This window comes from Branchiostoma belcheri, unplaced genomic scaffold, assembly GCF_001625305.1.
Source record: "Branchiostoma belcheri isolate BF01 breed outbred unplaced genomic scaffold, Haploidv18h27 scaffold91, whole genome shotgun sequence".
Taxonomy (NCBI): Eukaryota; Metazoa; Chordata; class Leptocardii; order Amphioxiformes; family Branchiostomatidae; genus Branchiostoma; species Branchiostoma belcheri.
In genome coordinates this window covers 1,032,693-1,058,538 of record NW_017804587.1, presented here as the reverse complement: position 1 = coordinate 1,058,538, position 25,846 = coordinate 1,032,693, and the positions used below count along the sequence as shown (strand labels likewise).

At 42.4% G+C, this 25,846-nt stretch overlaps 1 protein-coding gene across 1 annotated transcript in view; it reads left to right on the top strand.

Annotated features, from left to right (window-relative positions):
• The window catches only part of LOC109488027 (dynein heavy chain 5, axonemal-like), a 75,238-nt gene that overhangs the window by 41,971 nt on the left and 7,421 nt on the right, over positions 1 to 25,846 (top strand). The window contains 38 exon segments of the mRNA XM_019792168.1: positions 234 to 481; positions 942 to 1,114; positions 1,572 to 1,750; positions 2,290 to 2,477; positions 2,966 to 3,160; positions 3,541 to 3,783; positions 4,170 to 4,342; positions 5,446 to 5,637; positions 5,947 to 6,028; positions 6,429 to 6,626; positions 7,203 to 7,373; positions 7,887 to 8,020; positions 8,912 to 9,071; positions 9,563 to 9,704; positions 10,099 to 10,227; positions 10,649 to 10,899; positions 11,319 to 11,433; positions 11,804 to 12,004; positions 12,402 to 12,654; positions 12,963 to 13,167; positions 15,432 to 15,648; positions 16,112 to 16,209; positions 16,555 to 16,750; positions 17,050 to 17,153; positions 17,614 to 17,812; positions 18,234 to 18,427; positions 18,858 to 19,082; positions 19,465 to 19,757; positions 20,108 to 20,213; positions 20,595 to 20,729; positions 21,386 to 21,541; positions 21,975 to 22,110; positions 22,530 to 22,639; positions 23,171 to 23,466; positions 23,797 to 23,944; positions 24,307 to 24,459; positions 24,854 to 24,945; positions 25,407 to 25,582. Coding sequence (XP_019647727.1) covers positions 234 to 481; positions 942 to 1,114; positions 1,572 to 1,750; positions 2,290 to 2,477; positions 2,966 to 3,160; positions 3,541 to 3,783; positions 4,170 to 4,342; positions 5,446 to 5,637; positions 5,947 to 6,028; positions 6,429 to 6,626; positions 7,203 to 7,373; positions 7,887 to 8,020; positions 8,912 to 9,071; positions 9,563 to 9,704; positions 10,099 to 10,227; positions 10,649 to 10,899; positions 11,319 to 11,433; positions 11,804 to 12,004; positions 12,402 to 12,654; positions 12,963 to 13,167; positions 15,432 to 15,648; positions 16,112 to 16,209; positions 16,555 to 16,750; positions 17,050 to 17,153; positions 17,614 to 17,812; positions 18,234 to 18,427; positions 18,858 to 19,082; positions 19,465 to 19,757; positions 20,108 to 20,213; positions 20,595 to 20,729; positions 21,386 to 21,541; positions 21,975 to 22,110; positions 22,530 to 22,639; positions 23,171 to 23,466; positions 23,797 to 23,944; positions 24,307 to 24,459; positions 24,854 to 24,945; positions 25,407 to 25,582 — 6,666 coding nt within the window.

Here is a 25,846-nt window from a genome sequence, read left to right as displayed (position 1 = left end):
TTGTAACATGAATATGCTTGAGTAAGACTTGCAGATGAACCACAATGTCAGAAAGAGTCAATGTAACTTGTTACTATTGCTAGGCTAGACATGTGAAAGTAAACATTCTGTATTTACTTGCAAATGTTTCTAGTTCATATTCAAGTTTCAGTCAGAATAGTTTTGAAGGATGTTGAATAACGTCATTTTCTCATATATGGCTTTCAAAAGATAAAAAACAGCAGAAAATGAAGTTGAGAGTGTATTCCTCTGACAGGTTGGCCTGCTGGGTATCCAGATGATCTGGACCCGTGACTCAGAAGAGGCGTTGAAGAATGCCCGTGTGGACAAGAAGGTCATGGCCACAACTAACCAGCACTTCCTCGACATGCTGAATGACCTGATCGACATGACCACCAAAGATCTCACCAAGTACGAACGGACCAAGTACGAAACTCTCATCACCATCCACGTGCATCAGAGGGACATCTTTGATGAGCTGGTAAGCTTCAATGTCCATTCGATGATTGATGTGCATCATATCATATTGCTATTAGCATAAAAATAATTCTGTATTAAAGAATGGCCTTAAACGTAAGAAAGTCTGTTTTAAGCATTCCATTTTTGTTCCATTACAATTTTCAAGAACACATCCATTTTCAGTTTATGTCTTGATGGTGTTCAGCACCAAGGACAGGGGGGGAGAGAGTGACAATCAGTAAAGCACAGGGACTGGTGTATTATACTACATGTATGCTGCTGGTCCAAAAAATGAAAAAAAATTTTTGATTAATGACAAGTTTGGTACAGCACATTTATTCAAGGCCGTTACTTTGCAGAGTTTAGCACTAAATCTCTAAATCCCAGATGAAATGAAGTACTAAAATAAACATTGCTGCCCTCTAAATTGCTGCCCTCTCTGTCTTCTTCCTAACTGACCTTAACCTTATGTTTGACCCCAGGTGAAAAAGAACACGAAGAGCACGGGTGACTTTGATTGGCTGAAGCAGACGAGGTTCTACTACAAGGAGGACGTGGACCAGTGTCTCATCTCCATCACTGACGTCGACTTTGAGTACCAGAACGAGTTCCTGGGATGTCAGGAGCGGCTGGTCATCACACCACTGACTGACAGGTATGCATAAGATACTGTATTACCTCTTTTCAAACTAACAACACATGTATATATAATTCCCTCCCGTTTATACACAATCATGTAGAATATTGAAGCTATGTTGCAACAGTGACATCCTACAATGTAGTAGCTGCATTATATTTCCAAGGAGTCAAACATATCTGCCACCTTGGAAAAAGATGTTCAGTGCAAACGTCCCCCTGTATATTAATGCACTTCAGAATCTGTAAAGTGTGCATACCTGACATCCACAGACATCTCTCAAACACACTGTTTTTGAAAGTGGCAGATATTATGTATTCCTGTGGATGAATTTCAAAAAAGGATTTGCACAGGAAGCACATCTATAATGCTGATAATTTATCTAAATTTGATTTTGAAATATATAAACTGCAGTTTCATTCTTCTGTTGTATTTTGTGATGTTTAAAATGTGTTCCTCCTCCTCCCCACCCTAGATGCTACATCACCCTTGCCCAGGCCCTGGGCATGAGTATGGGAGGAGCGCCGGCCGGCCCAGCAGGTACAGGCAAGACTGAGACCACCAAGGACATGGGGCGCTGTCTGGGCAAGTTTGTCGTCGTCTTCAACTGTTCTGATCAGATGGACTACAGAGGGCTCGGCAGGATCTACAAAGGTGAATTGCATACTTAAACTTTGTAGCTATAGTTTCATCACAATTTCAAAATTGGTTTGTAAAATACGTATCTTGTATGTCTTGAATGATTGATTGATTCAAATTTAATTTGATTGATAAACCATTGATGTTCCAAATAATTGTATTGACCAGAGCATAAAGTAGTCAGGATAGTATCAAAAAATGTGCACTATTTTTGACCAGAAAATTGTCATTTTTTATTTGTATGCTAAAGGAATCACGTAAGCTTGGTGGCATTGACTTTTTCCCTGCATATTGTAGGCAAATTCAAGTTTCAAGTACATTGTATTGACCAGTGCATATATTTTGTAAACCAGCAGGGAAAACATTTGAGAACTCTTTTTAAACAGAAAATTGTTGTTTTTGCCCTTCAGGCCTGGCCCAGTCCGGCAGCTGCGGCTGTTTTGATGAGTTTAACCGTATCGAGCTGCCCGTGCTGTCCGTGGCTTCCCAGCAGATGGCTGTTCAAAATATTCAACTCTTTTTAACCAGAAAATTTGCATGTTTTTCCTCTCCAGGACTGGCCCAGTCCGGCAGCTGGGGCTGTTTTGATGAGTTTAACCGTATCGAGCTGCCTGTGCTCTCCGTGGCTGCTCAGCAGATGGCTGTTCTCTTCAACTGTAAGAAGGAGCGCAGGAAGCAGTTTGTCTTCACTGACGGAGATGTGGTGGACATGAACGCTGAGTTCGGCATCTTCCTCACAATGGTAGGTCTTTACTTCTTCAATCTAAATGCAGGAGAGCTGAGAATATTGTACATTTGTACAAGGTTTTCACAGTAAAATCTGATTAGTGACCACCTCTTCATAAGGACCACCTGGACAACGTGACTTTTAGTGGTACCTTAGACAATTTTCCTACTGAGTCAAGCATTAACAATCCTACTGACAACCTGCAGACCAGATTATGATCAGTCCCTGCATGAGTGCTCCTCTTGTACAGTTGTGACTGTTGTACATGGTTACTGTGATGAAAATTTTACCTTTCCATCATTGTCTATTTTCAATCTAGTTTATACCTCAGCAAACCAGTACTTAGTGATCTGATTCTGACAGTCTAATAACCTTGTTTTATCAACTTGAAGTTAGAAATGACAGCAGCCTCAACTGAAAGAGATCTTTGTACCTGGCCAAAGAAACTAACTCTACTCTAGTACTCTAATGCTTGCCACCTCTTTTGTACCATGCCAAACCAGAACCCCGGCTACGCCGGTCGTCAGGAGCTTCCGGAGAACCTGAAGATCATGTTCCGTACGGTGGCCATGATGGTTCCTGACCGACAGATCATCATGCGTGTGAAGATGGCGTCCTGTGGTTTCCAGCAGAACATCGTCCTGGCTCGCAAGTTCTTCATGCTCTACAAGCTGTGTGAGGAACAGCTGTCCAAGCAGGTAATTACAACTTTAATAGTTGACAACACACTTTTTAAAAGCAAAGGTTAAGAGTTGCTTCAAAGACGTCCAATGGCTCTGCCTCTGGACCAAGAGGTTGGGAGTTTGAATCCCGAATGTTGCCACTCACCAGACATACATGTTGCTGGAAAGGGTTGAAGTCCTTAGGACTGGATGTTAACTGTCTTTTGTACTTGTTGAAAAGAGCTTGGGGAATACCCTCTGGTACAATGAACCTGTAAATAATGTGCATACTATAGCACCTGTCTTCTGTGTCATGACCAGTGGAAGAGAAGCTCTTCAGTGAGCCGAACTGATCAATCACTTCAATTCTTTAACAGTATAGACTTAATTACAAAAATGTCTTCCTCTGCATCCAGGTTCACTACGATTTCGGTCTGCGTAACATCCTGTCAGTGCTGCGGACCATGGGAGGCTTCAAGCGCTCCAACCCTCAGGACAGCGAGGTGGTGACGGTGATGCGGATTCTGCGTGACATGAACCTGTCCAAACTGGTGGACGAGGATGAGCCACTTTTCCTGAGTCTGATCGAGGATCTGTTCCCCGGGATCACCCTGGACAAGGCTGGCTACCCGGATATAGAGGCTGCCATTCAGCACCAGGTAAGGGGAGGTCTTGATGATGAAAACAAGTAATATATTTTTAGTACTTCTCACCACAGGGTTCAAAATATATATCACATGGGCTTTCAAACATTCAACAGAATGATTTGAACGCATTTCGTGTGCACCGTCTGTGCCAAAATTTGAATACCAGATTCGGACTTTTGAATGGGTGTTGTTTGTTATAGCTTTTTTTTTGTTTAGGTACATCAGATTTTCTCAACTTTTGACACATTTTGCATTGAAATGTGTGTTTTCTTGACTGGGTATAATATCTGCCATCAGGCTGATGTTATAGCCCCTGTGGTCAGGCTGTTGCCTCGGGTGATACGGAATACACTTGGTAATATTCTATATTCACCATACATATACTTTGTTCTGTACAGACTGAGGAGGCTGGGCTGGTTCACCATGCCCCGTGGGTGCTGAAACTGATCCAGCTGTACGAGACCCAGCGTGTGCGCCACGGGTTCATGACCCTCGGGCCCAGCGGAACAGGCAAGACCAACTGTATCCACGTCCTCATGAAGGCCATGTCTGACTGTGGTGCTCCTCACAAGTAAGGAAAATTGTTTACATTAACTAAATGTATATTGCAGTACACATCTGGAACATTGTCTCCAAGACAACATGGTCGGCCTGATCACTGACAACAACCTCCAGTCAAAACAAGAGTACATTGCAGATGGCATCTTCTTTCCACTGCCAGGACATCTGCATGAAGCTAGAACTTTGCAGCTGTGGTAACCAGTGATTTAATAGCCAGGAGTGTTACAACCCAGGCTATTGTTTATATTACCACATGATAAAAAAACTTGATACTTGTAATCCCTTTACAGCAATCTTCATCTATACATATGGAATACCATATGCTCCTTCAGAATTTTTCACAGGCTTTCCCTTTGTACGTTGTTGAAAGCTTTCAGAAAAATATTTTGATGTACGCCAACTCATCTGGTCTCCTTTTGACTGATATCTGTCATCCAATTTAGATTTCTATTGTCTTGTTGTATTGACATTTTAATGTATTGTACTTTTATTATATATTATATATATCTTTATATATTGTTATATTTGTGTCCTTGCTTTCTGCTCTCCTCAAATGTGGGATCTCTGTTTTGACAGCCCCGCGGAAGGGATACCCAAACCAAAAATAATTACATTTACAAGGTACAAATACTCATTTTCACCTGAGTCAAGTGGGTGTTAAGTGCCTATCCAAAGGGCATCAGCACCTGCCAAGTTGAGTCTTGACTGTAAAAGGACAGTAGAAGTTATGGTACTCACCTTTCATTGATCATCTTTGTCACTGCTCCAATCTGTCAACGATGCAACCCACCACTGCTTTCCACTCTCTTCTGTCCAGGGCTTTCCTTCTCTCTTCCTCCCAAGTGAAACACATCTCCCTTTCTGTATTGCTGAATCTGTATCTGTATAGACAGCAAAACTGCTCCCATGCACAACACACCAGCTTCGCAGGCAATGGACAAGGTGGCAGCTGGCTATATTACACTGAACTACTTTTTACACCTAGCCTCAAACTCTAAACATTGTTTAAAGCCATCTAGTGATGATGTTTCAACTGTACTTCTGGCAGCAAGTTCCACGGAATGATAGTTCTAGGGAAAAAAAAGAGTAAAACCTCTCACCTGCTGTCTACAGGGAGATGAGGATGAACCCCAAGGCTATCACGGCGTCTCAGATGTTCGGTACCCTGGACGTGGCCACAAATGACTGGACAGACGGCATCTTCTCCACCCTGTGGAGAAAGTCTCTGAAGGTGAAGAAGACAGACAACACCTGGATTGTCCTGGATGGACCTGTGGACGCCATCTGGATTGAGAATCTCAACAGGTATTCTGAGCTGAACATATAAACCTAAATGTTTTGTAGTGGAAAAAACTAATCTTAGAGCATAATGTTTTACTTGGAGTTGGTGACCTAATGTTAGATAAAAATTATTGTTAAAGAGCTTCTTCTAAATAAAGAAGTGAAGCACAAAAATCGTTAAAGAACATGAAGTTGAACAACCTAGCAAAATTTGTGGTGTCTGTCCTTGGTACTGAGTTAGTTGTAGCTGTTGACAATGTGTAGAATTCTGGGGAGTAAGCTGTACCTTTTGCATTGGTTGTACTTAATGTTGATTTCACCCTTTGTCTCCAGTGTGCTGGATGACAGTAAGACACTGACTCTGGCCAACGGAGATCGGATCAGAATGGCACCGAACTGCAAAATCGTCTTTGAGGTGGGTGTGCAACCTTTAGATTGCAAACTGCTAACTCAGTATGTTAAGAAGTTGTTACAACCAGCTTTTAAACATGTTTTTAATAAAGTTCTGCATATTATGTGAAGCTGATTTTGCCTTTCAATTAGCTGTTTGGAGGACTTTTGTTATGTTGACCTATAACAGAAGGAAAGGTAACTGGTACTGTAGCAGACACCCTGTAGTGTTGGGTTACATTGTGTAGCAAGTGGCAGAACAGAGCTGGAGGGGCTGTTCACCATACATGTATAACGTTAATATATAAAATGTGTTTGAGGAAGAATAAGTAGTTTCTTCATCCCCATATGAAGGTAAACATTATGCTTTTGCTTTGCAAATGTTACCTTTCATGTTGAAAAAATCATCTTTTCTTTGTTTCCAGGTGCACAACATTGACAACGCGTCCCCAGCCACGGTGTCGCGTAACGGCATGGTGTACATGTCGAGCTCGGCGCTGGACTGGAAGCCCATCCTGCAGGGCTGGCTCAACAAGCGGCCGCAGCAACAGCAAGACATCCTCATGACGCTGTTCGAGGGAATCTTCACAGAGCTGTACCGATATGTCAACCAGGACCTGCATGTAAGTATAGCAGTATCTGTTCAGTATCAGTATCACAGATGTACCAATATGTCAATCAGGGCCTGCATGTAAGTATAGCAGTATCAGTTCAGTGTCAGTATCAGAGATGTACCAATATGTCAATCAGGACCTGCATGTAAGTATATGTACATGTAGCTCAAATGGTCTGTTTAATGTTACAGTAATTACCAAAAGCCATTTATCAACTCCTAGCAATGGGTTCATGGGGCCTGCTGGAGTTTATTTTGGGTTTCCATTCGAGGCTGCAAATTCTTAAGTCTCAAGACTGAGTCTAGGTCTGTGAATTCTCAGGTTGATGGACCATCTTTTCCAGGGAATAATTCGTAAGCTAAAATACCAGTACATGGGATGGGAGCATATCCATTCAGCTACAGTTGCATGATACCAACTGAGTTTTCTTTCTTCAATGTCTGTAACTTTTGAGAAAATTGACTGAGATAAAACATACTGCAGACCCCAGTTGCATAAGAACTGGGGTCTGCGCCATTAATACACTCAAGTATATTGTAGTCTGTCTCACTTTACTACTGACTGACTTTTCCCTGATGTTCCTAGGCTAAGATGAAGGTTCTGGAGTGTAACTACATCAAACAGGCCATCGACCTACTGGAGGGGCTGATTCCAGGTCCTGACCACCCACCCAGCCAGATCATGCTGGAGAGGATCTTTGTCTTCACCCTCATGTGGTCACTGGGATCACTGCTGGAGCTGGACGACAGGGAGAAGGTAATGTGAAAGATATAGTTACTGTAGTTTGTAGTATCTCTAAGCATGACAGGCTAGTTGCTGCCCTAGATCCTAATTGTTAGGCTTGGTCACATATACAAAGACATTATTAGGGAGAACATTGCATTATCACTAGCATTAAGCCAAGGCAACAGGAGACCATCTTTGCCTGTACAAGAAAAATAGTTGACATATGTGTGATTTTTTTCATCAGTTGTTGAACATTTTTGACTCCAAACAATTGAATGATGGTAGAGCAACAGGATTCAGTGCTTCTTGCATGACCACAATTGATCTGTGTTCTACACTGTCTTAAGATATTGTTCTGTTGCACTAGTGCTCATCAGAATGTAGTAGCAATTGAAGACCAACAACTTTAATGTTGTTTCCTAGTTCTTAATGTGTTGAAGCTGACACATTCCACATTGGCTTCATACACCAGAAGGATGGCTGATGTCCCAAGTCCCAAGTTTAAGCTCAGTGTATCAATCAACATTCTTTGTTTCCTTTTAGCTGGAACAGTTTATTGTAGATAATGGGGGTGGTCTGAACCTGCCACCTGTGGACAAGAGCAAACAGGAGACCATCTTTGAGTACGTGGTGAAAGATGACGGAGAGTGGGAGCACTGGTCTAACCGTGTGGAAGAGTGAGTACATCTAACGTTCAACATTTCACCACTTGCACCACAAATAATGACTGTTCACCTCCTTGATGAGGATTTATATCTAAAAAATGTTATAATTGTATCATATTTTGCCTAAATGACTGATTTTCTCAATTTTCTTCACTAAATTTTTTATCTTTAATATGCCTGACACAAGATTCTGTTAAATTGTACAGATGTACTTACATGTACAGTAGTCTCCTATTCAAAAGTACCCAAAAAGAGTGTTCAACTTGGATATTTACTACACATATGTTTGAGAAAAAATGCATTATAAGTTATCTACAGAAGTTGGCACCTTAGTTTTCTGTTAGTTTTGACTTGTTTCAAAAAGACATGTTTTGTCTATGCTTAAACAATTTTCCAAAAGTTTTTGAATGCCTTGTGTATCTGTGTTAACGGTTTTTCTTCATTTTGTGATGTCTGGACGACAGGATTTCGTAAGTTTAGGCTGTTGCCTGCCTGACTACGACACATGGCACTACCACATTTGTGTGTTTATAATCAATGAAGATTATAATAATCAAAGTATCTCCACTTAACATGCAGATATATAGGGATAAATGTCTGTGTAATATGCACAGTGTTGTCACCCAGTGTGTGGAAACAACACATGCACACAAATGGGTAGTCTTAATGTATATCTAATTCATTACTGTCTGCATCAACACAGGTGCTAGTTTTGAATTGATGGTATGATCACAAGCAAATGTAGAATTCAACTCTCTTGAATAAGATTCCACAAGAATCTCACCTTTTCTCTGGCATTTGATTATATACAAAACTTAACCATGATTTGGTGCTTGCATGTTCTTGTCTAATTCTTCCCATACAACAACATGTACAAACCTTATGTATGTAAATCCTGTGCAGGTACATCTATCCCAAAGACTCCACCCCAGAGTACCAGTCCATCCTGGTGCCTAACGTGGACAACGTGAGGTCAGACTTCCTCATGGACACCATCATGAAGCTGGGCAAACCTGTCCTGCTGATCGGTGAACAGGGAACGGCCAAAACTGTCATCATCAAGGTAGGAGCATACTTTTTTAAAAAGACATATAAGATTGAAGGGAATAGGAAATGGCTGTTGGTCAATGCAAGAACATTCCAGGGTTTAGCACTAAGGACAGGTGTGTTTGCCCGTTTATGGATGGTGTTCAGCACCAAGGACAGGTATGTTTGCCCATGTGGATGGTGTTCAGTACCAAGGACAGGTGTGCCTGTGTATAAATGGTATTCCAACACCAAGGAAAGGTATTTTTGTGTGCAGCAGGAATGTTTGTGTGTGGATGATGTTCAGCACCAGGGCCAGCTTTGTTTGCATATATGTGAATGGGGGTCAGCACTAAGGATAGGTATATCAGTGTGTGTGTATATGACAAGAATGGCTATTGGTAAGAACAATCAGTTCAGCACCAAGGACAGGTGTCTGTTTGCGTGGGGTTCAGCATTGTAGGAAAAGGCTAAGCTAATCAAAGAAGATGAGTTCAGAAAATGATCCACAACATTTCCCCCCTCCAGGGTTACTGCTCGCGCTACAACCCAGAGCAGCACATGTACAAGAGTCTGAACTTCTCGTCTGCCACCACACCGCTGATGTTCCAGCGAACCATCGAGAGTTACGTGGACAAACGGATGGGAACAACATACGGACCACCTGCTGGTGAGTGATTCTACATGTAGTTGTTCCCATCCTTTTGCTACTAACCCAAAAGTTGTGACACTTTTTAAAATGACCATTGTATGCTTGTTGAAGGTTTGTTGGTAAATGTACAGTCTTGCATCTTGACTACGATAGTATGGCCACCTCTGAGGAATGGCAGATCATTACACCAAATGTGGAAGGCTAAAAACTTCAACTTACATGTACATAGCATGAATCCACAGCAAAGAGGCAGATGGAAGGCTGCCATCAAGCCTCAGCATTGACATGCAAGCTGGGAGAGTGGAAACACTAGTTAAACCGGATAGTGAGAGTGAAATACATGTGATGTTAGTACTACATATAATTATATGATAATGAAGTAAATCTAAACACATACATTATGTTTGTTCAGGCAAGAAGATGACAGTGTTTGTTGATGATGTGAACATGCCGCTAATTAACGAGTGGGGAGACCAGATCACTAACGAGATTGTGCGGCAGCTCATGGAGTGGAACGGCTTCTACAACCTGGAGAAACCTGGTAAGGCAGGGCATAAGCTTGACTCATGGGTGACATTATCTAAACACTGATGCTACAGTAATAAAAGAACAAATCTGGATTGTGCTGCAAAATGACAAGATCTTAACAAGAAAACAGTAACTGTTACTTAACAAAATCTATCCAGCTGCTTGAGTAACAGTTTTTTTGAATGTGTATCTCATTACCTGGATGTCTAAAATTCATTGACATGCACAGGATATTCATTCATGTTGTGAATGCTATGCTCCTTATAGCTTGGTTAAGGCATCTTGAAAACATGTCGCTAGAATTGTAATTTTGACTCCTGTTGATGTAAGCCATCAACTGGTATGCTGGGCCTCCTTGGAAATCAACTTTTACAAGTTGAATCCAGCCATCTTGATGAAATACATTAACTAAATGAACTGCTCTCCTCCCACAGGTGAGTTCACCAACATCGTGGACACCCAGTTCGTCGCCGCCATGATCCACCCGGGCGGCGGCAGGAACGACATCCCCGAGCGTCTCAAACGTCGCTTCAGCATCTTCAACCTCACCCTGCCCTCCAATGCCTCTATGGACAAGATCTTCAAAACCATCGGCTGTGGGCACTACTGCCCGGAGAGGGGCTTCAGTCCGGCAGTCTGCGAACTTGTCAAGAACCTGGTGCCTGTTACAAGGCGGCTGTGGCAGGTTGGTACTTCTCTCATCTTCGGAATTCTTCATGTTTTGCTAAAGAAGAGTGCCAGAGTGTATCAAAGATGACATAACATGTGATCATGATGATTGCCATTGGATTTATCAGTAAATGTTTGGGCATTCTGCTCAATGTCACTGACGAAAAGTAGTGGATGCTACTTGAAGCATCTGGCAGTTTTCAGACAGTTTTGGGGGAGACAACAAATAGAGGCGCACAGTTGCCTGTTTTGTCTCCCCCTCCATTGTGTGTTGTGCTTTGGAGAAGCTGGATAAAGAAATAAATAATAAAGAAAGAAAGTTGTCAAAATCTATCCAGTTGCTTGTCAATGAGAGTATCTGTTTTTCTTGTGTAGCAATGACTTGATGTAGAATTATTCCATAAGAAAATCCCACTGGATGTTTTCTCTCCCCAGGCCACCAAACAGAAGATGTTGCCGACCCCGGCCAAGTTCCACTACATCTTCAACCTGCGTGACTTGAGCCGCATCTGGCAGGGCATGATCAACATGATCCACGAAGTGGCCAAAGGTAGTGTCTCTTTTTTTAAAATTTACTTCATGTTCCCCACAAAACAAGGCTCATGGGAGCTTTTCAAATGTTTTGGGTTACTGTACAGACATTGAGGATTGATGTTTGTTGACCTTAGACTTGAAAAGTTTAAGTTTATACCCATATGGGAAACAATCACGTGGTAGCATGTTTCTTTCATTTTATATTGTTAAATAGGAAGGATAAGAGTTGCGCTAACTAGTACTTAAAGAGCCTAATGCTAACAGTTTTTAAATAATGTAAAAAGTATGCAATTCAGCCCATGGCGGAAATATACTTTACCTGATCAAATAAACCATTCGTTTGGTTGTTTGTTTGTTCATTTGTTCATTCATTCTTTCATTCATAGACACAGGGCTCATTATGTCGCTATGGAAACACGAGTGCTTCCGTGTCATCGCGGACCGGTTTACGAACCACCAGGACGTGGAGTGGTTCGACCGGGCAGTGTCGCGAATTGGGGAGGAGGACCTCGGGCCGGAGCTGGCGGGTCTGATCCCGAAAGAACCGTACTTCATGGACTTCATGCAGGATGCTCCAGAGGCTACAGGTGGGAATAAAATCTCACTACAAAGTTAGAACTGTAAAATATCAGACCTGTGAATTTCCAAAATCCTTAGCCTGGTTACCAGACCTATTTTAGCTGCTGAGTCTCTTTTTCCCCCTCTGCAAATAGCGAGGAGGGAAAAAGAGACTTGGGCAGCTATCAAAACATTTAAGGTGGTGGAAGGAGAGGGATGGGCTCTGCCTTCCAATACTGTGCCCTAGACACAGTGGATCAACAACCCACTGTCCCTACGGCATAAAAAAAAAAGGCTATGGGACTACCTTTACCAGCTCAGAACAGCCGGGAAAACCGATAAACTGAGACCTATTTTTTAATATCTTTGTGAGAATTATAACCAGTTTTTGAAATCAACAAATTTTGTCACTTCTGCAATCCACAGGAGACGAGCCAGATGACGCTGACCTCGACGCTCCAAAGATCTACGAGCCGATCGATTCATACGAACAGCTGCAGGAGAGGCTGAACATGTTCATGGCCCAGTATAATGAGTCGGTACGCAGCGGGAAGATGGACCTGGTGTTCTTCAAGGATGCCATGACCCATCTGGTGAAGATCTCTCGCGTCATCCGAACACCGCGAGGAAACGTTCTGCTGGTCGGTGTGGGAGGTTCTGGCAAACAGAGCTTGACCAGGTAATTGGAACCTTTTTCCTAAGTCATGATCGGTAGATACAACATTTGCAATGACTTTGTTGAACTGCATAATAACCACAAGAGGGAAAAGGAGGAGGGGGAGTTAACAAATGACATGGAAAAAAACAATCCTAGAGTACATGTAGATGGGTTTCGCTTAGGTGGAAGCAAGAAGACAATCGCCACACAGAAGAGAGTGGAAAGCAGTGGTGGCCGACAGATGGTAGTGGCAAGAAATATGATGATGATGGATGCTTTGTAGTACCACTTTCACATTGTAATGAGGACCTTTTTGTTCTCTTTTGCAGGCTGGCTTCGTTCATTGCTGGGTACAAGAGTTTCCAGATCACGCTGTCTCGGTCCTACAACGTGTCTAACCTGATGGACGACCTGAAGACCCTGTACCGCGTGGCCGGGCAGGAGGGGAAGGGCATCACCTTCGTCTTCACAGATAACGAGATCAAGGACGAGGCCTTCTTGGAGTACATGAACAACGTGCTCGCCTCTGGGGAGGTATGTGTAACTTATTAAGTTTGTTATTTTTTCCTACTGATTCAACTTGGCGGGACCTGTGCATGTCTGCAGATGCCATGCCTGCGGACGATTAATTGATTGATTGACTCATTCATAAATGAATCTTGACAATGATTGGTGGATTAAGAGTTAGAGAAGGTGTCACTGTTCAAAGCAAAGGGGAGGTATCTGTAACTTAGAACCAGGCAACAATTATTCATTGTATGATCAGTGTAACTGGTGCTGTAGCAGACACCCTATGATATTGGGTTTCATTATGTAGCAAGTTGGAGGGGCTGGTCACCATATACAGTCAAACCTGCCTATAGTGGTCACTCAAGGGACTGGCCAAATTTGACCACTATGGCCAGGTGACCACTATAGAGAAACAGCCGGTTAGTTGCCCCCCCCCCCAAAAAAAGGGACACATGCTTTGAGTACCAACAGTGATGTCTTTATTCTGAAACATATGAATACATACATTTGCAAAGGTAAACCCCTTTTATATGTACATGTGTTAGTTCAATAATTTGTTGTTCTTTTGCTTTAGTTGTACTTTATTTTGTACTTGCTTGAAAAAAAAAGAAATACAGAAATATTGCATGGAAGCATTAACTTGACATCAAAGATACATACACTCAACATATTCAGTTAATCTATTCTGGGACAATGAATCCATTCACATAATTTAAAACATACAAAATCACTGGTTGTCATTTACTGTTCTTGCGTACATACTAGTACTACATGTGGCTAAAGAAAAGAAAGCAAATCAAGCAACAAATTTTCAACTCCAAACAAATATATTTTCTATCGACTGCAAAATCATTTAATCTAAGCTCAGCTTTCGACGATTTCTTCTCACTCTCTCTGCCAGTCGAATCACTTCCACCTTTTGGAATAAGTTTGGCGTCCGTCTTTCCGCTTTCGCCATCGTTTCTCCGCAATCGCCACGTTACTAGTAGTTGTTGTTGTTACTGTTAGTCGAAAAGTGGAAGAGAACGACATCGCCATGTTTTTGTTCTTTGGTGAACACTTGCTTCGCGCGACCGACATACGCCACAGCGAATTCCAACCACGTAAATAAGTTATTTTGTACCAAGATGCTGTCTATTTAGTTAACAGCAAAATAATTGTTCGTCAGTTGCCAGTTACTTTCCGTTTTTGGTCGTTTTTGAACATGAAAACTTAGCGAAAACTCTCCTTTGTTTACGGCTTGGGTTTCTCCCCGCGTGGGTTGTCTGCCTCTACCATTATGCCAATGTGGTAGCCAACAGAAAATTTTCTCCTTTCAGACTTATATCTTTTCTAAAATATCCACTACAGTGTTAAATTTACATCTAAAATTAATTGTAGTAATGTATTTCAAATGTTTTCATAATGTAATTACGTCATTTGACGCTAATGAAGTTAAATAAAACTCGGTGTATCTACCTCCATAACAGTGGAGTCTTCCGATGACCCCAATTGACCTCCCTCTGCAGCCAACATGCGCCATCTTGGAAAAATACGAAACGCATTTTCGAGCCAAATTTCTTTAATTATGCCCATGAAAAACGGAAGCTATGCACATATCTACGCATTTCAAGGAATCAAGAAACCAAATATGGATATTCTTAAGTTTTTTTGTAAAGATAATTTGCCGTAATCTTCGCCGAGCGGCCGAGTCCATTGAAAGCTCCATGCGGCACGCACGGCACTGGTGTTGGGGAAAACGCAGATATCAAAGACACCCGCGACCGCAGAAACTTCGTGTCAAAAGTCAGTTTTCCTTTATTTCATACACATATGGAGTCTAATTTTCAGTTCACATTTTAGTAATGTAGCGATCGGAAAATTATCACAAGGCTCATAACGGTCGTAGCCCGAGGTGGGGTGGTGTTACGGCCGTGGTGCTTAGCGGGTTACGGCCAGCCGCGACCGCTATCGGCGGTGTTGACATGCCGGCGGGACCGGAATGGGGTGACCGCTGACCGCGTTGAACAGTGACCGCTATAGACACGATTCTTAATGCTTACGTCAATGGGAAAAATTCAAGGGACCGGCAAAAACTGACCGCTATGGCCGAGTGACCACTATACAAAGGTGACCGCTAGTACAGGTTTGACTGTATATTCATGTATTCAATGTTGTTGAGTAAGAATCAACAGACTGAGATATTGTAGTAGCTTATGAGGCTAGACTATGTCAAAGTGAACATTAATATGCTCTTGCTTTGCAAATGTCACCTCTCTACATGTAGTTAATGTCTGTTATGATTCCAGGTGTCCAACTTGTTCGCTCGTGACGAGATCGACGAGATCACAAACGAGCTGATCGGCGTGATGAAGAAGGAGTATCCACGGCGACCACCGACCAATGAGAACCTGTACGAGTACTTCCTGTCGCGGGTGTGCAACAACCTCCACGTGGCGCTGTGCTTCTCTCCCGTCGGTGAGAAGTTCAGGAACAGGTCGCTCAAATTCCCTGCACTGATCTCAGGTAGGTTGGAAACCTATAATAATTATTATGTTTACATTCACGGAAAAAAAATGTACTGTTTTTGCTCTGTTCTTCTTCTACTACTTCTTCTCCAAATTCATAAGGTTAATGACCTGGAACAGACGTCTGTCACCATGGTAACTGGTGCTGTAGTAGACAGACAGCCTGTGGTGTTGGGTTACATTATGTTGCTTCAAGCTTCAGGATTGAAACAACACTCGCCAAAATGCAGTTACTCAAGCAACTGGATATGATTTTGAAAACGTCAGACGTTTCAGCTAGTATCCACTAGCTTTCGTCAGTGAGGCGTATCGTATTACCTGGATGTCTAACCTTCATCGACGTATCTTGAAACAACACTCTTCAAGTAACTTTCAATGATCAATAATATAATAAGACATTAGTGATCATGATGTTATTCTATACTTATTTTGAATATGTGACTGTTTTTTGTCATCTTCAGGCTGCACGATGGATTGGTTCAGCAGGTGGCCAAAGGACGCTCTGATTGCCGTGTCCACCCACTTCCTGTCATCCTACGATGTCAAATGCTCACCAGAGGTACGTTCCATACACTGTGGTTGGCTAAAAAGACAAGCCATAGCCTTCATTGTGACGTTTTCATCCAATAGTAGTGTTAAGTCATATATTTTTCATGGTTGTATGGATGTATGATCAACATCGCATCTGAATTTTACCTGTTGCAGACGAATGACACAGCATTTGAAAACCATAGACGGGATGTCAACCTTAAATATGCAAATACAAGATTTTCTGCTATGCGAAATGCATTAAATTTTACAGATTTCGCACAGGCACGATAAGTATTACCAACGTGCTATCCATCATGGTACTATTACAATCCTGCTGTAACAGTTACATTCTGCCTCTGCCTCCATGGTGCAGGTTAAGGAGAGCATGCAGTCTACCATGGGAGTTTTCCAGGACCTGGTAGCAGAGTGCTGCGTCCAGTACTTCGAACGTTTCCGTCGCCAGACCCACGTGACGCCGAAGTCCTACCTGTCCTTCATCGATGGCTACAAGACCATCTACAGCCAGAAGCTGGACACCATCCAAACACTCGCAATGAGGATGAACACAGGTAAAGGCTTAGGATTTTAGACCAGTTGAAAGTCGATTTTGGAATAGCTTTTATAGCGGACAAAACTTTTCAAACTGGAGAGATAGGGGAATTTTTTTTACACAACCAGTAATCTCACCTCGCTGACGTTTTGGTGTCTGTCAGACACCTTCTTCAGAGCTTCTGACTGGAGTACTGCATCTCGCCGCTATCTCTTAAGTCTTACCAACCTGATGAAATTATTTTCGGTTTTCAAACTGGGTTACCATAAAACAGGTAATAATTGAAAATCTAACGTACCGTCTGTTGTTTTTCTCCAGGATTGCTGAAACTGCAGGAGGCTTCAGAATCGGTAAACGAACTCTCAAAGGAACTGGCTGTGAAAGAAAAGGATCTGGCAGTGGCCTCAAAGAAGGCTGATGCGGTAAGAACGTAAAGATTAAATTGAATACGTTGAGAAGAGAAGTTGAAACGTTTACCCATAGAAAACTGATTACATTGTATTTCTCTTGAGGATAGTCCTACAGTTCAGATTGCTTGATTTGATGAGCACTACAATTATGGAAGAGATGAAAACCAGTAACACCGGAAAAGAAAAGAACACTAGAAGTGAACTGAACTCAAACATCTTTGATACATCAATGACGGTTAGACAATTCCATTAGTAATGAGATACCAAGATAACAGTCGATGTAGCAAACTGTTACTCCTGACAAGCAAGCTTTTAAAATCTATCCAGTTACTTATTTTCTTACATTGGTAAAGTCTCTGATGTTTCTGCACCCTATGACAGGTGCTTGCAGAGGTGACTGTGAGCACCCAGGCTGCAGAGAAAGTAATTGTTACCTTGGTTAAGTCTCTGACATTACTGCATCCTATGACAGGTGCTCGCTGAGGTGACCGTCAGCGCCCAGGCTGCAGAGAAAGTGAAGGCTCAGGTACAGAAGGTGAAGGATAAGGCCCAGGCTATTGTGGATGAGATTGAACGTGACAAGGCCGTGGCAGAGAAGAAGCTGGAGGCCGCCAAACCCGCCCTGGAGGAGGCTGAGGCTGCTCTGGGGACCATCAAACCTGCTGACATTGGTAGGAATCTGTTAACTTTCTCTTTACCATCTTATCAGTGTGCTCAAGTGGTCCAGTGATCCTCAGCCTCTGGACCAAAAGGTTGGGACAGAATCCCAACTGTTGTTGCTCACCCGACATGCACACTACTGGAAAGGGTGGCAGTCCTTAGGATGGGATGTTAAGCTATGGTCCACTGTTCATTGTGCCTGTCAGAAAGAGCTAAAGGGAATTCCCTGATAAAAGGGACCTGGATATACTGTCCATAGTGCCTGTCTTCTCTGTCACAACCAGTGAGTTTCAAGGTCATTTTCATTTTCACATAGGTAGCTGAACAATATTTGAAGTAGAATTTAGAAAATTTCTATCCTGCGTGCCTACATCATACTACAAAGCCTGTACAGTATTGCAGAATTGACCATGACATTATTTGTCCCACCAGCCACTGTGCGTAAGCTGGGCAAGCCTCCTCACCTGATCATGCGGATCATGGACTGTGTGATCCTGCTCTTCCAACGGAGGATCGACACCGTCACCGCGGATCCTGAGCGACCCTGCATGAAGCCGTCCTGGGGCGAGTCGCTCAAACTCATGAACGACTCAAAGTTCCTCAGCTACCTGCTGCAGTTCCCCAAGGTAAATGGATTAAATGCCCCAAGTACCATGATACCGGTATAGTTCATGTTTGACATTTAAATGTAGGCTTAAAAGCACGTCACCCATTCGAAAGCAATAGATATATATAGGCTTCCCATTAAAATGTACATGTGCCTGGTCTGTCACTTTTTCACGCTGGTCCAGTAACACTTTACATGAACATTTTGACAGAGAGTATGTATGGCAAGAAATTGGAAATGGATTAGAACAAAGCACAAATATTAATGTCATACGTACCACCTCATAGATGGTAACTTATTTCTAATCTGATTACAACATGATACAAATCTGTCATGTTGCTTTGCAAGACTAATTGCTGTAAGAGTCCAGAATGTGCCTTGTTTTAAGGTCCAACACTAGTCCACTACTGACTGAAAGGATTGCAAATACTGTTTCTCCCTCCACCCAGGACACCATTAATGATGAAACAGTGGACCTACTCGCTCCATACATGGAGATGGACGACTACACACTGGAGAATGCCAAGAAGGTGTGCGGTAACGTCGCCGGTCTGCTGTCCTGGACGTCTGCCATGGTCAACTTCTTCTCCATCAACAAGGAGGTTCTGCCTCTCAAGGCCAACCTGGCCATCCAGGAGTCACGTCTGGGCAAGGCTACGGCAGAGCTGGAGGCTGTAAGTTTGGGGCAATATTTGAGAGTTATATGAGTTATCAGACTACGGCATTGCACTGTATGATGTCCATGATTCACACAGCTCAGTATGTATGGCAAGAAATTGGCCACTACTGCAGCTGGCCTTTGTTGTATCCAGAACCGTGCTTAATTTAGAACCATGCTCAGGCACTGTTCTGGATAGCCCAGACATATCCAGTGCCGTACCTGGAGCAAATCTATGTTCAACTTGTTGGATGCAAAGAGACTATCCAACCCCGTACCTGATCCATTCAAGCGTAGAGCTAAATAGGCACAGTTCTTGATAGAATCTTAGGCTCTTGTCAGTATTCCATTGAGTCCCCCTATCTTGATGATGGTTATTCCGGCATCTTGCGCTACAGGCCCAAGCTCAACTGGACGAAAAGCAGAGAGAACTGGACGCTGTACAGGCTCAGTACGACGCTGCCATGAAGACAAAGCAAGACCTGATGGACGACGCCGAGGCCTGCAGGAGGAAGATGAACAATGCCACCACACTCATCGAGGGTCTGGGCGGAGAGAAGATCCGCTGGACTGAAGCTAGCAGAAGATTTGAGGACCAGATTCGTAGGCTGGTAGGAGATGTGTTGCTGGCCACAGGTTTCCTGTCGTACTCGGGACCTTTCAACCAGGAGTACAGGACTCTGCTGCAGAAGTGAGTTGAAGTTTGCCTATTTTGTATAACCTGTAAACCACCTTTAGGCATAACACACCAGTTTTTACAGTAAGTACAAGCCAAGTAATGCCAGACTGCAGGGTTTGAAACACCCACACTGAGAAGACCCCTACTATTTTTGATGAGTGCAATGGGTCTTAAATGAGGTGTGGCTCTCCTCAAACACAGGACCTCCAGCTTTATGCTATCTGTACTCATTTTCACTGAGACAATAGGTGTAAGTGCCTGTCCCAAGGAGACAACACTGAGGCCTGCCAAGGATTCAAAGTAATCCAAAACCAGAAGAGACTTAAAGAAAATCACCATCCCTGTCGTGTTTTCTAAAATAGGAACTGGAAGAAAGAGATGCAGAAGGCGCGCATCCCCTTCAGTGATGACCTGAACCTGATCACAATGCTGGTGGACAATGCAACCATTGGGGAGTGGAACCTGCAGGTATGCTAGGCTGAAGTCATGTCTGGGCCTTAGGCCTTAAAATGCACTTTGTGGACTGCTGGGATAGAATTTGCCCGAGTGTTTTGTAGCATGAGGCAGCATGCTAGGCCCCTCTTTGTGGCAGATTGATAGCTGAAGATAGTTAGGTCTTCAAAGGGAAGTGAACATTTAACATGACTACATGTAATTTGATGACGATACAGATAATTTTTGTCAGGGGACGACGACAACATGTACATGTATTACAGCTGCTAATCATTCAGCCCTGGCTGTTACATGTACACAAACCAACACACGATGAATAAAATACATGGTAAGATAGGATACTGGCATATACATGTAATATACAAATCCTTACCAGAGCTTTTTGTTCCCACCCAGGGACTGCCGAATGATGAACTGTCCATCCAGAACGGCATCATCGTCACCAAGGCAACTCGTTACCCGCTGCTGATTGATCCACAAGGACAAGGAAAGATCTGGATCAAAAACAAGGAGAAGAACAATGAGCTGCAGGTAAGTGGATAAAATGGAACAATATGGTTCACACAAAATTATTAACAGCAAAAGTTTCTACGCTTAAGGCAAGGTAAAACAATTGTGATTCAGTTTTATTCCTATTACATGTAGCTATGAGTCTGTTGTTGTCAATGCAGTTGCTGTGTGTGGGATGGCATCTCCTTAAAATACTAAGTCTAGTGTTGTGCAGCTGACCAAATTAACATGGAAAAAAACTGAGCTAAAATTTCTGACATCTTTATCATCCCATTGATGTCAGAATTCACTAACCATCAAGCTGTAATATTTGGTAAAAGTTTCATTAAGTTGGTAAATCATGTAGCTTTCTTACCAGTAATTTCAGGTTTTTACCTGCGCCTACATTTTGGCAGCTTACCTACCACTGTCATGAATTTGTATGATGAAACAAAAAGACACAAGTTAAACAATGACAAGTTTCAGCTCTAATGATAGTTAATACCTCCAGGTCACAGTGCTGAACCACAAGTACTTCTGTAACTACCTGTGGGACTTGCTGATAAACAAATGCATCATGTTTTTTTAATGTCTGCTGATTCTTTGAGAGCTTATCTACTGCCTTCATGCTTGTGTACAAAAAAGGCGTGAGTTAAACAATGAAAGGCTTCAGCTCTAACAAGAGTCTTTACTCACAGGTGACAGCGCTGAACCACAAGTACTTCCGTAACCACCTGGAGGACTCCCTGTCCCTGGGCAGACCCCTGCTGCTGGAGGATGTGGGGGAGGAGCTGGACCCGGCTCTGGACAACGTGCTGGAGAAGAACTTCATCAAACAGGGCAGTACGCTCAAGGTTAGCGCCTGGATGTTATTGTAGGGAGATGGATGCTTCCAAAAACAATTACTGTACAGTATAACATGGAGAATGGTCAACACTAAGAGTGATTTCTGATTGAATAACATTTGAAATAGCAAGTGCTATGGACTAGTGGACAAGTGTTATGGTATAATTTCATGATGGATGTACATACATTCCCAACATTATACTTAACGATCATGTTCAAATACATATTGATAATAAAAGAGATATTATCTGACATGAAAAACACATCTCAGTAAAGTTTTGTCTTCATTCTTCTATCCACATTTTTTAAAGATCCGATACTATTTTTGATGAGCTTGAGTCTTCTTAGTTTTGATCATTCAAAACATCATTTCAAAAGATTGATACTTGTGAGCTATATGTATATGCAATATTCTGAGCATATTGACATGTTGTTGTCTAGGTGAAAGTGGGAGATAAGGAGGTAGATGTGATGGATGGTTTCCGGTTCTACATCACCACTAAGCTGGCTAACCCTGCCTACACACCCGAGATCAGCGCCAGGACTTCTATTATTGACTTCACTGTCACCATGAAGGGTATGTTTAACCTTTAGATATGTTTTAAACCCAAAGGAACAATTGCTGTGGCGCTATTATACACTTCTCTTGAAAGTTCATCTGTGTTGGTAATTGGACTTACAGTAATAACTGACTGACTGTACAACTGCAGAATTTGTCAAGGAATGAGCAATCCATTGACAGTCGAAATTTGCCAATTTACGCAGTTTAAACTTGCTTCATAATGATTTTGTTGCAGTTTCTTCGTCACATTAAATCAGCTTGTACTGAAATTTCCTCACTGACCCATGTATTTCTTTTTACCAAGCATAAAGTCAGTTTAGCAACCCTTTTTCAGATAACCACAGAATACTAAAAAAAAAACACACTAAAACGGAAAGATACATTTGAGCTACATTCCTGGTCTCGCCTAAAAATGTTTCCCCTCCCCTTGCCAGGTCTGGAGGACCAGTTGCTGGGGCGTGTGATCCTCACAGAGAAGGCAGAGCTGGAGGAGGAACGCACAAAACTCATGGAGGACGTCACGGCTAACAAGAGGAAGATGCAGGTATGGGAAACATTTTCTTTGTCAAGATCTACCACATTTGTTAAAGTATTGATCTGTAAGTGACATGAATCAAAGTTGCAAGGTTCTGACAGTCTTTTAAGCGAATATCATAAAATCAGAGATTGTATTCATTTGACAGAGACCCTGATCAAGATCTCCACCAGTAAAATCACCTACTACTTGACCTTGAAACAACTAGAAGTAGTACTTCAAGTTCAGGTACAAGTAGTAGAATCCCCTCTTCTACCAGATGAGAGTCTCTACCTTGACATATACAATCATGTAGTCATTGGAAATGTGCAGCAAAACTTTCAGCACCAAGGACAAAAACAGTCTGTATACTACTTATGCCAGCTTTCCAGCTTTCAGAAATGTGCAGCAAAGATTTCAGCACCACAGACAAAACCTGTGTTATGCCACTTACTTCCTTTCCAGCCTTCTGTGGGCCTGTGAGCAAATGCAATCTCTACCCTGTCATATATAAACTGTGATTTATTGTATTTTAATTGGACTTTTTGTTGTGTTCTACAGGAACTAGAGGACAACCTGCTGTACCGCCTGACCAGCACACAGGGCTCCCTGGTGGAGGACGAGTCTCTTATCCAGGTGCTGCAGACCACCAAGGTCACCGCCCAGGAGGTCACCGAGAAGCTGAACATCGCCGCGGAGACGGAGATTAAGATTAACACCGCCCGAGAGGAGTTCCGTCCAGTCGCGAGCCGCGGCTCCAGCCTGTACTTCCTGATCGTGGAGATGTCCATGGTTAACATCATGTACCAGACTGCACTGGGACAGTTCCTGGGACTGTTCGATATCTCCATGGCCAGGTGGGTTCACTGTTCTTTTCATCTAAATTTGTATCTGTATAGCTGGTATAGCCGCCTTCTATGTAACACACCAGCTTCTGTATCTGTATAGCTGGTATATCTGCACTTCGGAGTAACACACCAGCTTCTGTACAATCTGTATAGCTGGTATAACTGCCCTTCAGTGCAACACACCTGTCCAGCTTTGCATGCACATGACACTCTATGAATAAAAAGGAATGTTGTGATATTTTTGCCTCACACAACATAAAGAAATTATGTCAGCATTAGTTTCAAAAATTGCTTCATGGTACAGACCAGTAAATGTCTTTACTGTCATTTTGTCCTCAGGTCTGCCAAGAGTCCCATCCCGAGCAAGCGTATCGCCAACATCATCGAGTACCTGACATTTGCGGTGTTTAAGTACACGGCACGAGGGCTGTACGAGGAGCACAAGTTCCTCTTCACTCTGCTGCTCACTCTCAAGATTGACCTACAGGTATGGATACGCAGCATATCACACTGTTACTGTCTCTTATCTGTAGTGTATAGTGTACTTTTCTAGGTTCTCTCATTTTTATTTGTCATAGTAATGATCATGCAATTGTTGGGTAATAGCTATAAAAATGTTTCAAATGCTTCTGAATCACCTGTCTCTGACCCATGCTTTGTTCTCTTATTTAAAATTGAGAAGAATGATCATAAGTTTTATCTTGGAATACATAAAGTGTGTTGTCAACTACGTTGTACATTTTGCATGAAGCCAATACCTGTTCTATGAAGAAATAGAACTTTTGGAAGAACAGGATTGCTTTTTGAATTTCAGACAAACAAACAAACCTAACCTTTGTTGATTTGTAGGGACACAAGATCAAGCACAACGAGTTCCAGTCCTTCATCAAGGGAGGTGCTGCCCTGGACCTGAACGCCGTGGAACCAAAACCCAAGAAGTGGATCCTGGACATGACCTGGCTTAACTTGGTCCAACTCAGCAAACTGCCACAGTTCTCACAGGTAACTTCGACTAAAGTTAAACATAATTGCACTTAGTCTAGGTCACAAAAGTCGTATAGGAAAAATGTATCCAAAAAGACCCTCAATGCATTATCCTCCAGTATAATGTACTCCTGTATATCTTAAGTGTGCATACTTTGGGGGTTCTACACTAGAGACCAGAGCAGACTCTCAAACACAGTTTTTTCAAAGTGGCAGATATATGTGACCATCTATCTGGATAAATGTAAATGTATCTTTACTAAAAAAACAATGGGATCAAGTGGTGGTGTTAAAATCAGCTACATCATTGTACAACAACTCTAATTTTGCAATTGTTAACTGCAACAAGACTTGAATTATGCATTTAAACCAGATACTATTAGCTTAAGATTTGACTTATGACTCTTTGTAGATCCTGAGCCAGATCTCCGGCAATGACAAGGCCTGGAAGAACTGGTTTGACACAGATGCCCCAGAGGAGGAGGTCATTCCAGATGGATACAGGTGAGAGCTTGCTTCTCAAAACAAATGTACATGTATTATAAAAGCTGGTTAATTACTTGCACCGAAGAAAGTATTCAACCCAGGTAAGAAGAGACTTTGAAAAATGCTAGTGCAATCAAAAAGATATTTAGAACTTTTTACACTTGATGTTTCAACTGTCAAATCATTAATTTTGAATGGCTAAAGATGTCAAGTGACATAAGCTGCTCCCCCCCCTGGATGTGGCATAAGCTGCTGATGGCTGCAAAAGGATGTGGGCCAGAAGCTCATCATTTTAGTATATCTACATGTATATCTATCTATAAGGACTGAATGCAGCTGCAGACTTACGACTTACAACTATGAGTCAGAACACAGTGGAAGAGAGAGAGATCACTGGTACTGATATCGTGGTTGTTGAACTTCATCAAACAACCTTTGAGAAAACTAAATGTAACATCACTTTCCTCCTTTACCTTCAGTGCCTCCTTGGACACCTTCCGTAAGCTGCTGCTGATCCGTTCCTGGTGCCCAGACCGTATCGCTGCCCAGGCCAGACACTACATCGCCGAGTCCATGGGGCCGGAGTACGCCGAGAGCGTGATTCTGGACCTGGAGGGGATGTGGGAGGAGTCAGAGACATCAACACCTATGATCTGTACGTATCAGCAATGATAAGACATATATGCCCTGTGCCGTGGTTTTATATTCTGTATCTGTATCGGTATAGTCGGTATTAAGGACAGACTGATAATAGGATAGACTGATAATAGTAATTATCGGTAATCATGTTGTTATTTGGCAAGCGCATTATGTAGAGAGTTAGCAATGGCCTTCCATAACAATGTTTAAATTGTGCTACCATTTCTAACAATCATGTTCCTTAAAAGTTACATACAGTTACAGATTTTCTACACAAATA